At 39.6% G+C, this 14,334-nt stretch overlaps 1 protein-coding gene across 2 annotated transcripts in view; it reads left to right on the forward strand.

Annotated features, from left to right (window-relative positions):
- The window catches only part of Nfkb1 (nuclear factor kappa B subunit 1), a 115,019-nt gene that overhangs the window by 78,518 nt on the left and 22,167 nt on the right, over positions 1-14,334 (forward strand). For both annotated transcript variants that reach the window (XM_015484602.2, XM_015484603.2), the window contains exons 8-12: positions 1,671-1,829; positions 3,168-3,272; positions 5,293-5,384; positions 6,821-6,959; positions 13,223-13,366. In XM_015484602.2, coding sequence (XP_015340088.1) covers positions 1,671-1,829; positions 3,168-3,272; positions 5,293-5,384; positions 6,821-6,959; positions 13,223-13,366 — 639 coding nt within the window. The remainder of the gene's footprint in view (positions 1-1,670; positions 1,830-3,167; positions 3,273-5,292; positions 5,385-6,820; positions 6,960-13,222; positions 13,367-14,334) is intronic.

A 14,334-nucleotide genomic window follows, 5' to 3' on the forward strand; every position in this document is an offset into this window, starting at 1 on the left:
CCCCCCATCTTGTTTATTGTAAGGAAAACATCAAGTATTATTTTTATCATAATAATGAAATGATTTTCTATTTTTCTGCCTATAGTCAGAATGTGTCTTTGAACTTTATTCCCTGTCCCATCACATGACCCATTTCTGTTTTACATTTTGTCCTTCAGGGATTGTTGTTTTTTTCTGCTTGGTTTGGCTTGTTGTTGTTGTTGTTTGTTTTGTGGGGGGAGTCTTTTTTTTTTTTTGTATTAGGGATTGAACGCAGGGGCACTTAACCACTGAGCCACATCCCCAGCACATTTTGTATTTTATTTAGAGACTGGGTCTTGCTGAGTTGCTCAGAGCCTTGCTAAGTTGCTGAGGTTGGCTTTGAACTTGCAATTCTCCTGCCTCAGCTTCCCAGGCTGCTGGGATTACAGGTGTGTGCCACCACACCCGGCCCATTTTGTCCTTTAGTTTGGCCCTCCTGTCATCATCTCGTGCTCATGTAATCCCAGAACTGAAGGTCATTTCTCTACTAAGCATTTCTGTCTTCTGCTACCCAGCCTCTGAGGTTGCACCTCATCTTGGTCTCCTTCTCACTTGTGCTGCCTCTTCAGTCCCTGCTCCAGCTCTTCGCTGTGCTCCCTGGCATTCCACTCCATACCCCACTTTCATGGCTTCAGTGAGAGTCTTCTCCCTGGTCTCTGTCCCTCCACTTCTAGTCCAGTTTACACCCTGTGGCGGGATAGATCTCACTAAACCCTGCAACTCACCATTACTTGGCATCTCCCCATTGCCTAAAAAATCTATTCTGCAAGCTGCCATCTTAGGCCTCCCAAATGCTGGCCCCCCCATCTGCATTTCTGACTCTTGTGTCCCACTCTACCCTTTGCTGTCAAACAGAACCGCTCCATAGAAGAACCAAGATTTCTCACTTCCCAGAGTTGGCACATTCTTTCTACTCTTGCTGTCCTTTCTTCCTGAAATGCTCTTATCCACAGTCTTCACATGTTCAAATTCTTTCATCCCTTCAAGATCCCTTCTCTTCTTTCTGCTTCAAAGCCTCTGAACTCTCCTCCCTCAGAATTCCACGTCACTCCTCTGTAGCTCTCTGGTAGTACTTATCACTTGAACTATTCCCTTTTATGATACTATAAATTAAATGTGACTTTATCCATCAGGGTGTAAACGTCATGAGGAGGAAAAGAGCAAATGTGATCAAGTCATTTGGTTTCTTCCCAAGTATTTCTTGAGCACCTATGTGCCAGGCCCTGTGCTAGCCTCTATGAAAGGAGCACAGTCCCTGTGCTTAATGAACTTTTGGAACAATTGTTTTTCACATTTCTCCATATAGCAGGGGCATAATAGAATTATTAGATCCCACTTCATCACAATCTTTGTGCCTTTGACTCTTGTTGAAGGAAGGCAGAATGAGGGAGGACAGGAGAAGAGAGGCAGTCTGATGATACATGGAAAACAATTTTTACCAAAATCCAGAAAAAAATTCATATCTTATTTTGATAACTTTAATTTAGATGACATAACTGAGACTACTTAAAAATGTTTACTAATAATATAAAGAATTTCAAAAAAAATAGGTTTTTAAGGTCCCATTCTTTGGGCTTTATAAAAGCTGTTGTAAAAGCCCACACTGTCCGCTGTCCTTCGGCATGAACGGCTATGCTGTATGATTCTAGATCGGGAAAAGGAGCTCATCCGCCAGGCGGCTCTTCAGCAGACTAAGGAGATGGACCTCAGCGTGGTGCGGCTCATGTTTACAGCTTTTCTTCCCGACAGCACCGGCAGCTTCACCAGGCGCCTGGAACCCGTGGTGTCAGACGCCATCTATGACAGCAGTGAGTAGTTGGCTTCTAACAGGACGCAGCTCGATAACAGTGTCAAAACAGGCTTCCAGCCCTGCCCTACCACTTAGTAGCCAGCTCTGAGCTGTATGGAAAGTAACTTAATCACTTTGACCCTTGAGTTGTAACATCTACCAAATGTGAGCACTGCGGTCTAGCTTATGTCTCCACTCAGTATTTTTAAGAAATGCTCAATAAATGTAGTTATCTTTCCTCAGATGTGCATGATAGACTCTTACAAGTCTCTCGTCTATGAACGCATTACTCAAGGATAGACTGTTGGTGCTCTTAGAAGGGAAAAAGTATCTTGATATGTTTTCTTGGAGGCTCTGAAAAGATGTTAATAGAAGACAACTATTATTCTTGTCCATCTTCATTCCCACATGGTTACTAAACATTACCAAGATAGGAACTTCAGATTAATAGAATGAATAGTGTAGATAGTATGTGCCTTCAATTTTAAAAAGTTTCATGGTGGTCTTTAGCATTCACCATGCAACTTTATTGTTTGGTATGCATGGGATTTATTAAACAGATATTTCCAGAGAACCTGCAAATGCAGTACTTGGGCTTCTTATATGGAGTTTGGTATTGGAAGAAAACTCCATGCTAAAGTACAACAGCTAACTGATTTCTCTAATTTAAATAAGATTGAAGGGAAGTGAAAGGTTTACAAAATGATACAGACATATATATCACAGGTCACCTTAAAATGCAGCTGTTGAAGTAAAAAAAAAAAAGGAAGCTTTACAGTATTACCACATGAAACTTTTGCCCCCTAACCACACAGAAATTCTAATTTAGTTTGGGGAAAGGAAATACTACAACATCTCCTTTTTTTTTTTCTTTTTGTAGAATAAAAATTAATCAGTAGTTCAAGAAAAAAAACTGTATTTTTCCTAAGAATTTTAGGACTTTAATAAATGGGATAGCCTTAGCATGGAAACAAGTTTGGGGTTGTAATCTTCCCCTAATTGAAATTCCAGCCATCCGTTGGCTTGGTACTTCCTGAAACATTATAAAAGCTCTTTCTCTTTCTGTATCGATCTCTGTGCTAGAAGGAGAACAGGTACCATCATCTAATCCACCTCATCTATTCCTTTCTACCTCACCTGTTTTAGTGATAATGAATGGCCCATGCCCCAGAGGGGCTCTGAGGACCTTGGAAGCCATTCTTGTTTTATCTGTATCTTTGTTAAAGTGATAGGAGTGAAGCGTCTATGTGAACTTTGCTCAGGTAATGTGTGGTAAGCGCAGCTTCCTTCAGAGGGGATTAGACTTTGAAGCTGAGAATAAATCTTGAAGTCTATTATTTTTTCCCCCTTTGAACAGAAGCCCCCAATGCATCCAATTTGAAAATTGTAAGAATGGACAGGACAGCTGGATGTGTAACTGGAGGGGAAGAAATTTATCTTCTCTGTGACAAAGTTCAGAAAGGTAAGCATACACTTCGATTTCAAGATGTGGAATATAATTTTCTCAGTGTATATCAGTCACTTTTCAGCAACAGAATAGAAATATCCCCTCTTTTCCATAGAACTCTTAAAAACTTGTGCACATTCCATATTTCCCGGGTATAAATTGTCTGTGTTATATTTTAAAGCCAAACCAAATAATTCATTTTAAAATTTCCCAAAGAAATAGAGAAATTTAAAAAATAATGATATTTGTAACTAGTGACTCTCCGTAATTTTATGCTCTAAGCTTTGCTCTCTGTACTTGGTTAGACTCAAATAAATGAATAATAGCCCATGTACAGACACATGCAGAGAATAAATGTTAAGTTTTACGTGATGTAAAATTGTTGATTCCATGTTATTTGCTCAAAATTTACTCATTTTTAAAAATAAAATGGTAAATGGAAGCCAGGAACAATGGCTCACTCCTTAATCCCAGCTACTCAGGGGTCTAAGGAAGAAAGATCACAAGTTGAAGGCCAGCCTCAGTAACATAAAAAGACCTGTCTCAAAGTAAAAAGGGCTGTGGAGATACCTCTTAGGTTAGGTAGAGCACTTGACTATGATGCATGAAGACTTGGGTTTGATCCCTGACATTATTAAAACAAAAACAAGAAAACCCCACTTATACAAAGCAGACATTTTCAAAGTAATATATAACAGGAAACGGACCTTAAGTAAAGGAATTATAGGTTTTCAAAAAAATTCACATTTGAGGTTAAATGCCAGAAGAAATGGGATCAGATTATAAAGTAAATATATATATTCTTTATTTTCAAAAAATGTTTGCACAATGGGCTGGTGTTGTAGCACAGTGGTAGAGTGCTTGCCTCGCATGTGTGAGGCCCTGGGTTCAGTCCCCAGCACCACATAAAAATAAACAAATAAAAATAAAGATATTAAAAAAAAATGTTTGCACTTTCTCTGCTTACAGTTCCTTCTTCCAGCCACTCCAATGAGTAAAGTAATACTCCTTTCCAGATTCCTGAGGGTGTGCACATGAGTAAATGCAATTCTAGTACCTTTATTTGCTACTGTATTTCTTAATCGTGGTCTTTGCATTGGGACATCTTCGTAAGAGAAGTCCTATACTTGGCATAGAGGAGCTGAATAACTGGGCCCAGGATAGCATAGGACTGAACCAGGAGCCCATGAGATGTTTTATCCAACTCTAGTATTTCTAAAATTGTATTAAAATAGAAATAGAAACTTAGTTTCATTAGTCAATCCTTCCTACAAAATGAGAACTGAAGCTAGGGAGATGCCAACCTGTATAGATTATCATGTTATTGCTGAAATGGAGCTTATGTCTAGAGTATGAAATTTAGTCTAATTTAATCACAAAGGACCTGACCATCACAGTACTTTGACCAGTTACTCAATATGGACTGATAAAGTATTATAGGGAGGTAGCACAGTAGTGTTTAAGAGCCTGTACTCTGGAACTACGATGTCTGTTTCAGATCCTGGCTTCTTCATCCACTTACTGTTCAATCTTGGGTACGTTACTTGAAAAACTCTCTGGACCCTTTTCTTTTCTGCAAAATGAGAATAATAACAGTACGCCTACATCACAGGGTTTTGGGAAGATTAAGTGAATAATATTTATGTATAAAATACTTAGAACAGCATCTGCCATATAGTAAAACATACAAGTTAATTATTATTATGTACATCTGTATATTGAGTTGAACCACATTTAGAGATTCTGATATTCTTCTACTATCATTCTCCATGTTTCTCAAGGAATGATTTGGTTTAAAGACAAAAAAGTGGGAAAGTCAAACACTGATTAAGAGAAAACTCAGATTGATTAGGTAAATCTAATATTCTACCATTGAATAAAAAGTCAGCAACTTGAGAAAATTTTAAATGAGTCAAAACCTATTTATATTAATTACTGTTTAAGTATACAGTAGGTTAAATCAGCTTTATTTTTCAGCATGTTTTAAAATATTATTACATTATTTGCAATTACACCTGAATGTGACTATTTACAGATGATATCCAGATTCGGTTTTATGAAGAGGAGGAAAATGGTGGAGTTTGGGAAGGATTTGGAGATTTTTCCCCCACAGATGTTCATAGACAAGTAAGTAGATTATTACTATTGTTATTGTTCTACATTTTATGCCTTGTTGACTTTCAGTATTTCATTTCCATATATGAAAATGGAAAAACGCAAGTGTTTACATCTGTGAAACAGTACTATTTTTAAGACTCTTGTGGGTTATGCAGAAAACTAACCTATCATAGAATTATGGAGAAGTTTCTACTAGACCTTTGGTTCTGAGACACAGGCAAGGCATTTCATTTGGTGTCTGAGCCTCTGTCCCATAAGGCAGTGGCTCTCAGTCCTTCAGTGGAAATGTTTAGGTATTCTATTGAAGTGATTAGGGTGAGACGTGTTAAGAAGGTACTGTGCTGAGTATAGACAGGAGTGATCTTCTAGTAGAGGCTGATGCCTCCCTGATAATGAAGATTTCCCAGAGATAACTAGTTATATAACCAGAGGATAAAAATTCTAAGTCCCCATCCTCAGGATTATACTCCTTCTTATGAGTGATTGAGAAATACTATCTTCATTAAAAGTTGGGAACAATCCTAATGTTAATCAGGAAGTGACTAGTTAAATAAATTATGGGGCATTCCATGTGGTGAAATATTATATAGCCAATACAGGAAATGAGAACCCTGTGTATTAAGTTAGAAAGATCCCAAAGATACAAATGTAAAATCCCTTAAAGGACAGGTGTAGAACAAAGTGTATGTAAAAGTGGTTCTGTGCTCAAATATGGATATGCACAAACTCTGGATGGGGATGTAAGAAACTAATAAGTGTGCATGTCTCTGGGGGCTGGCATTCTTAGGAATTGTGTGGAAGAGGAACAGGGATGGCAAGGAAGATTATCAATGTATACCATTGTGTATGCCTTTTATATTTTGTAAAGTCTTGATTCCTATGAATATTTCACATTGTAAAAAAAAAAAATCAAACTAAAAAATGTTAAAATGCCTAACTATTCCAACGCCACCAGAGGAATTAATGTTCTATGATGTCTCCTGAACATAGGGTTGGTTTCCTCCCTCTCACCAGCCACACTGCAGGCTGATTAGTAAGACCCTTTGCTTCAACTTTTTCCACACCCAACTTTTCTGACATTGCTTTTAAATGGTTTTGGAATCTTTTGAGGCTGATTTGAAAGAGAATAAAGAAGTGATGCAATGAATTTTGTATATATGACATTTATGACTAGAAGACATTTGAAATATGAATAAATTGAAATAATAGAGATGTGCAATCTGTTGTCACAGTGTTTTACTTCAATTTCACAGTGACAGTGTAATAAAAATGTGTGTGTATTGAACACTGAGTTTTGAACTTTTTCTCCAGGGTGCTGTGTTTTTTAACATACTTTGTTTAAGCGCTGGGTATAAATAAAAGCATAAGGAATGTGTTTAATGTACAGGGTTTCTAAGAAAAAAAATGTACTTCCAAACCAACATTTGGATCTTTGTATCCTGCAGTTCGCCATCGTCTTCAAAACTCCAAAGTATAAAGATGTCAACATTACAAAGCCAGCCTCTGTCTTTGTCCAGCTTCGGAGAAAATCTGATTTGGAAACTAGTGAACCAAAACCTTTTCTCTACTACCCTGAAATCAAAGGTAACTAAGGTGTTCAGACTCCCATGCTTGATTAGAGGACAAGCTAATTAGAAAAGATTGGCTGGTCGCTTCCTTTGACCAGCTTCCTAGAAACCAGTCCCTGCATCCGTGGCACTTATCTTTTAGAGAAGAGACGGGTAGGTAATGTACTATTTTTCAGGTCATGGAATTAGTCCAACTTAAAAATAATGTTTTCTCCATCAAACTTGCATGAGGGCTGGGGCTGGGGCTCAGTGCTAGCGCACTTGCCTAGCATGTGTGAGGCACTGGGTTCAATTCTCAGCACCACATATAAATAAATAAAAAATAAAGGTCTATCAACAACTAAAAGAAAGTATTTTTTAAAAACTTGCATGATATACTGGCACTTGAGAGTTGGTCTTTGAATTTGGGAATCCACTATTTATTGAGTAACTCAGGTTTCATACAGTTGAGATGAGAAAATAAGTCTTGCTGTTAGGGAGAATCAGCCACTGAGACAACCAGCCCCAGATCATGGAGCAGAAAACTCGGCCACTGTGTACACAGGACTATAAAATGAATAAGGCACCTTTCTTTTACACACACACACACACACACACACAGAAAAAAAAACTTCAAGAAAGGGTCAGAATAGTCTTAATTAAATTTATTTTGCAAAGTATGATTTTTAGTAAGTACCCAAAGTGAAGCATCTCCAGAAGCAGGGAAGAGTGGGGAGGAGACAGCCCTTGATACCTTCACTCTGAAGAAGCCTCCAAAGAGAAGGCCTCTTTCAGGAGGTAGCATTCGGAATAGAATTTGAAATATAGTCCAAGAAAACAGAACTCAGAAGTTTCCTAGATTTAGGACGCTGGAGGTACTCAAGTACAGTGGTGTGACAGTTTGCGTCTGTTCAGAGAGAAGTGGCCATTACAGTGCTGAGGTGGACCGCTGAAGGCCAAGGCAAGTGCAGGAGGCCAGGGCTGGGCTGGAGGGTGCTGTGAGTGGCAGCTGAAGAATTTTGCCTTGATTCTGCAGAGGGATGGGCAGGCCCACCTGTGTTGGAATGATGGCCCTGACTTGTCTGAGTCAACACTGAGGGCGCTGTCTGGGAGTCAGACAGTGAGTCAGAAGAGTAATGCAAGAATCCAAGTGAGCAACGGTGAGGTTAGCAAAGGTGTCTGTGTTCAGGTGTAAAAGGAGGGGTGGATCCAGTCGACAATGTGGCAATGGCGTCAAGAGGACCTGGATGTTGGGTGAGCTGGGAAAGAGAGGGAAGATTCAGGAGTCATAGATGATTCTAGGATTTCCAGACTAGGAAGCTTATATCATGGTTACTAGATGAAAGGAACAAGGGAGAAAAAGTAGGTTTGGGCGGAAAAGAGAAGTTCAGCTTAAAACATGTACCATTAGGTTTCTGTGGAAGTTCGACTGCAGAATCCTTATAGGCTGCTCAAAAGGCAGGAATGGAATTCAAGAAAGGGCAGCATGGGAGGTTCAGCATTCAGAAGCATCTTGAGATGAGATAGGACCGGCACCAAAATGGAGAGTTATTCAGAGGCATTTCTTAATCCAATTGCACTGACTCCTGTGGAGAAACTAACTATATTAACTTCAATAAAGTTAAATAAAAAGAACACTTTTCTTTTCCCCTTATTTTGTATATTACATATTGAAAACCATGATTCTGAGATGTCCCTACACTCTGCCAGACTGCATAAGGGTCTGGGGTACAATAAAATCAGAAACCTCTGGATTAGATGCGAGTGAGACTGGAGAGGGAGGTCAGGTATTCAGCACCCAGGTCCCGGCTGAGGTTGGAAACCACAAAGATGCAGCAGCAGCAAGCCACACGATGTTGGATCCTGTGATAGCAGATCATGAGGGTGATCTATGAAGAGGGCTTTCCTTTCCTAGAACTCACGCTGAGGCAGAGCATTTTTTAAATTCTACTCTGAGTTCGTGTTTCTTTCTGAGGCTGTGACCTCGCCGCTGCTTGGTCAGACTGGCAGTGCACTCGGGGCAGGGGGTCAGCCAGCATGGCCAGCACAAGAGCCTCCTTTAACTTCACATGAGATATCGTGGGGAATCCCAGTGTCCAGGCCAGATGGGCACCAGAGAATAGGGCAGGAGGCCACCTCTTGGCCTCTCCTGGAGGTTCTCCTGCCTCTTCTCTCTTCCCCACCTTCAGGCACTGCCTAAAGCCTTCTGAATGCTTCCACCTACACAAGAACTGTGAAAATCGCCATTTTGGTTGAAACACCCTTCTTCTAAAGTAGACACAAAAAAAGAAATAGGAGCCTAGAAATAGTCAAAGCCGAACTTAGTTTCTAGACTACCTGTCTACCTTTTGCAGTGGTGTTTGTACATCAAGAAAGTGTGCTGTAGCAAGGGCATGTTCAGACTGTTCATAGTAGGTTTAGAGAGTTGTCTCCTGAAAGTTCAAAATTGTATCTGTGTTTCAGGCACTCACCTTAGAGGCTAACAGTGATTCAAACTCCATACAGTACAACCATTTTAAGAACCATATGGGAAAGGGAGAATTAGCCATTGAGCTCCAAAGGAAGAAATGGCCAACATGTATGTAATTGAGTAATTATTAGAACTGTCTTGGCTGGGCACAGTGGCACATGCCTGTAATCCCAGTGGCTCAGGAGGCTGAGGCAGGAGGATTGCAAGTTCAAAGCCAGCCTCAGCAAATTAGTGAAGTCCTAAGCAACTCAGCAAGACTCTGTTTCTAAATACAATATAAAAAGGGGTTTAGTGCCCCTGTGTTCAATCCCTGGTACAAAAAAAAAAAAAAAAAAAAAAAAAAAGAAAGAAAGAAAAACTGTCTTATTAAGTCTAACAGTCTTATTTTATAAAATCTTCAGAGTTATAGTAGAAACCCAAGAGAGTAGGCCAAAGGAGAAATAACCTTGCCAGGTTACATGCATCCAAACTGTACAACCAACAGAGTCATTATTTACAATTCCCAGAAGTCATTAAACACACCTGTCATTACCCCAGTCCCTGTAGTCACTCCCTCTTATCTAATGATATATTCTTAATTATTTCTATCAGTATGTAAACTTGTCTTATCTACTTGTCTCTTGTCTTCTTCCCATTCCTAGTGGGAAGAATCTTCTTCAGTACAGAGACTTGGTGTTTGTGTTCACTGTTATGTCTCTAACATCCAACAAAGCATTTGTCACATATACTAGATACACATTAACTGTCTGTGGGCTGACTTCTTGATTGGCCAGGCAAGTTGCCAACTGATGCAAAGGGCCAGTAATATGTTGGGTGCCATCAAGTAAGACACTAGATCATAAAACATTGTCCTTTCACTATATAGAATCATCCAACCCTGAACTCTGTGTCCTCTGTGGTCATTGGCTTTACACCTTACAAAAACTTCATGGAGAAGGTTGGGTTCGGGAGACACAGTTACAATAATCAAAAGAAGGATGATTGGCAAGGGAAGAACATAGTTGAGGAACTGCTATATGAAGGCAGAGAAAGACCACAGTGACCTGTCAGTCTAAAAAGATGGAGATTAGGAAGAAATAGAATCATCGTCTTTAAGTTAGGAAAGGTCTGGTTAGAGTAAATGCAGGCATCTTGACCGGTAAACTAGAACCCAAAAAGTGAGGATGAGGTACTCTTAGAGCACATAAACAGGAAAAGGAGGTAGAGCTAAAATTTTATCTGTATAATTAAACTATGATCTAAAATCATGAACCACTCTCTAAAATCATTGATTATTAATCAGTTGTTACCACAAAGCTATTTTGGAGTGTTTCCCAGAGAATGGCAGTCAAATATAATAAAAGATCACTAGACTTCAGATCTGATTTCACTCTGTCCTGACTTCAGACAAATCACTTAACCACTGCGGCTTCAGTTTTCTCTTCTGTGAAAGGAGAAATCTATGGTGGTAGCCACTTGGTCCCTCTGGAGTAGGTCGCTCTTTCATTCCCTGGTGCCACTGTCAAAGGCAGTCCACAAGGGTGCTGTCATACTTTCACCAAGTGCGAACATTTCCACACTCCATTCTGTGGAGATTCTGATCTTTAGCTTCTTTTTTAAAGAGTGTCTCACAGGATTTTCTGAATTGGTTTCTTGTCATTGGAATCATACTGGCTATAGTACAGCTAATATTTTTAGAATTGTTTCTTAAAACTTCCCATTGTAGAATCAGACATAACTTTCCCATGTTTCCGTACGAATACATAACCAGTGAAACTCCACATCATGTACAACCACAAGAATGGGATCCTAACTAGAATAAGTTACATTCCATGTATGTATAATATGTCAAAATATACTCTTCTGTCATGTGTATCTAAAAAGAACAAATAAAAAAATCTTTTAAAAAATTCCCATTGTACAGTGAAATATAAGCAGTGAGCATATCTACTTTAAAAGGCAAAGAGTTCATAGAAAATACTGACCAATGTCTTTGCTGGAAATCAGGTCAATAAATAACAGTTATTCCCAAAGATGAATAAGTTGCCTGCTCTCCTCTTGTATTTCATACTTATACAGTGGAGTAATTTTCTATGTGAGATCAATAGTTTATATGATTAAAAAACCATAAATACAGCTATTAATTAGTTATGGTATAATGGATGGGGAAATTTTACAAATCTGTCCATAATTCTTGGATAAGGAAGTTGTTAAATTTTATTCCCTTCAAATGGGAGCTTATTTTTCTAAAAATTCACCCACCTTGGCCTTTCTCTTCCTGAAAAGTAGGGGCATACTCAGTTTTTAAACTATTCAGTGCACTTTGTACCCTACTTTCTTCTGCTCTGTCTTTCAACTGCAGTGAGATGATCATGAGATAATCAGTAAACAGCAGCCTCCATCCAGCCTTGAGATGATTGAAACAACCACAGAATTAGAAATGAGCAAAAAAAAACTGACACCGAAGCATCAGAAATAGGACAGTTCTTAAGTATTGGGAAGCTGACTGAAAAAAGCTGACTAAAACACATTGACTGTTTTTTTTTCTTTTTTTAATGTAAACTAAGAAAAACCTCCTTCACTCCTTCAGCCCAAAAGACAGAAGGGAGAAAAACAAAGTATAGGTAGGAAAATTACAGAAGAGAAAGAGAAACAGAAACAATAAGAACACAAAGGTGGGCATCAAAGGCAGTGACAGAACTCAGAAGGGGCATTGGAGCTGATGGGAAGCAGAAGAAAATGAGAACCACACAAGGAATGAGTAAAGGAGTTCCAAATGGCAGCCAGACCTGGACCGTCGAGGGTCTCAGAGGCCGTCCCTGCATGTTGGTCAAGGAGTGTTCTGAGACTCCTGGACCCCTGTACCATCAGTCACCAGCGCCTGCAGATGCCTCTCTCAGTGTGTTTCTGGGATCCTCCCCCATTTCTGTTATCATGGTGACCGTTAAGGAACACGTCTCCACCACCTTATCTCTGCACTGTCCTGCCTCGGTTGAGCCTTTCCTAACCCTGTCCACAAGTGACAGGTGAATCTCCTAAAACTACAAGCCCAAACACATCATTTCCCCACTCAAAAAACATTCATTAGCTTTTCCACCTGCGAATTAAGAACTTTAGGTTCATACGCCAGATACGTCTCAGCATGGCCTTACCCCTCAAGAATTCCTCATACTAACCTTTCAGTTAAGCCAAAAACATCTTGTTCTCTAAGCACCCCAGGCACATTTTCCCTTCATTACCCTGTTCCCATCGTATTCCCTTCCCAGAATATCCTCCTCATCTTCTTCCTCCTAGTCGATGTCCTATGAATCTGCACCATGAATCTACCATGTAACCACTAGAGTGCTGTCTTGCTAAATCTCTCCCCAGCTACCTCAAAACTAATGTTGGGGAGGAGGGTTCTTGACACCAAAGACATGTTGTGCCTCTCCTTATCCCCAGCATTTAGGTCACCGTAAGTGCACAATGTGTGTTAGCTGGATAGGGTGATAATTTTGTGTGACCAAATGTGTTCAGTAATGTTTTGGTATCCCGTATGTTCGATATCTCAATCTTTGATGGGCAATCTAATCTCTCACAATTTTACCAATGCTGGGGACTCAGGAAGCTGTCGCTTGCAGAGTGGAATTGGGTGTATACTACTCTGTGGTCTCTCCGAGGCCCGTTCTCATTCTTCGTACCTATTGGAATAAATATAATGCTTCTTGAAATTTGGCATCTCTTCCTCCTTGAGTGCTTTCTATTTCCCTTTACGATGTTTAAAAATACCATGAGAATCAATAGTCTTTCTGTGGCTAGTGGTGGAACTGAATCAATCTTTTCTCCTCTGGTTTCTCTTCCTGTAAATACAGATAAAGAGGAAGTGCAGAGGAAACGGCAGAAGCTCATGCCCAATTTTTCGGATAGTTTCGGCGGCGGCAGTGGTGCCGGGGCTGGAGGTGGAGGCATGTTCGGTAGCGGCGGTGGAGGAGGGAGCACTGGAAGTACGGGTCCAGGTAAAAAACAGCCTGTTCTTAAAACTTTCTCGAATTGGAGAGATTACTGTTTTCCTTCCCTGGGTTTCTAAACAGGTCTGTGGGTTGAGTGGCAGTGGCATTATCAAGTACATGAGTTTCAATTAATGAAAATTTCCCTACAACTGTAAATTTATTTTTCAGAAAACACATGTTTGTCTTACAGTGCAGACTCCCTTTATCCACAGTTTCACTTCTCATGGTTTCAGTTACCTGTGGTCAACTTCAGTCTAAAAATACTAATAGTTATCTTGACTTTCAAGAGAGAAACCACATTCACATAACTTTTATTACAATATATTATTCTCAGCATTATATTTTGTTACTATTGTTGATCTTTTACTGTGCCTAATTTAAAAAAATAACTAACAAATTGCATACCTTTGTCATAGGTATGTATGTATTGGAAAAAATGTAGTATATGTAGCATTCAGTATTATTCCTGGTTCAAATATCCCCTGGGGATCTCAGAACCTATCCCTTGTGAATAAGAGAAAAACTACTATATATATGTGGAATCTCCCAAAAACTGTAAGAAGAAAGAAATTCATCCAGTGCTGGAATATAGCTCAGTGGGAGAGTGCTTGCCAAGCTTGTGTGAGGCCTTGAGTTCAAGCCTTATACTGCCAGAAAGCAAAAAAATTAAATTTAAAAAAAATCATCTAGTTACAGAAAGATACCTCTCTAAATATTATAGTGTACTAGTTGTCTTGGTATTGTTTAGAAACATTTAAAAGATTCCATATTATGCTGGTTGTGGTGGCACATACCTGTAATCCCAGCAGCTCGGGAGGCTGCGGCAGGAGGATCGTGAGTTCAAAGCCAGCCTTATCAAAAGCAAGGCACTAAACAACTCAGACACTGTCTCTAAATAAAATACAAAATACGGCTGGGGATGTGGCTCAGTGGCCGAGAGGCCCTGAGTTCAATCCCTATTACCCACCCCCCAA

This window comes from Marmota marmota, unplaced genomic scaffold (genome assembly GCF_001458135.2).
Source record: "Marmota marmota marmota unplaced genomic scaffold, marMar, whole genome shotgun sequence".
Classification (NCBI taxonomy): Eukaryota; Metazoa; Chordata; class Mammalia; order Rodentia; family Sciuridae; genus Marmota; species Marmota marmota.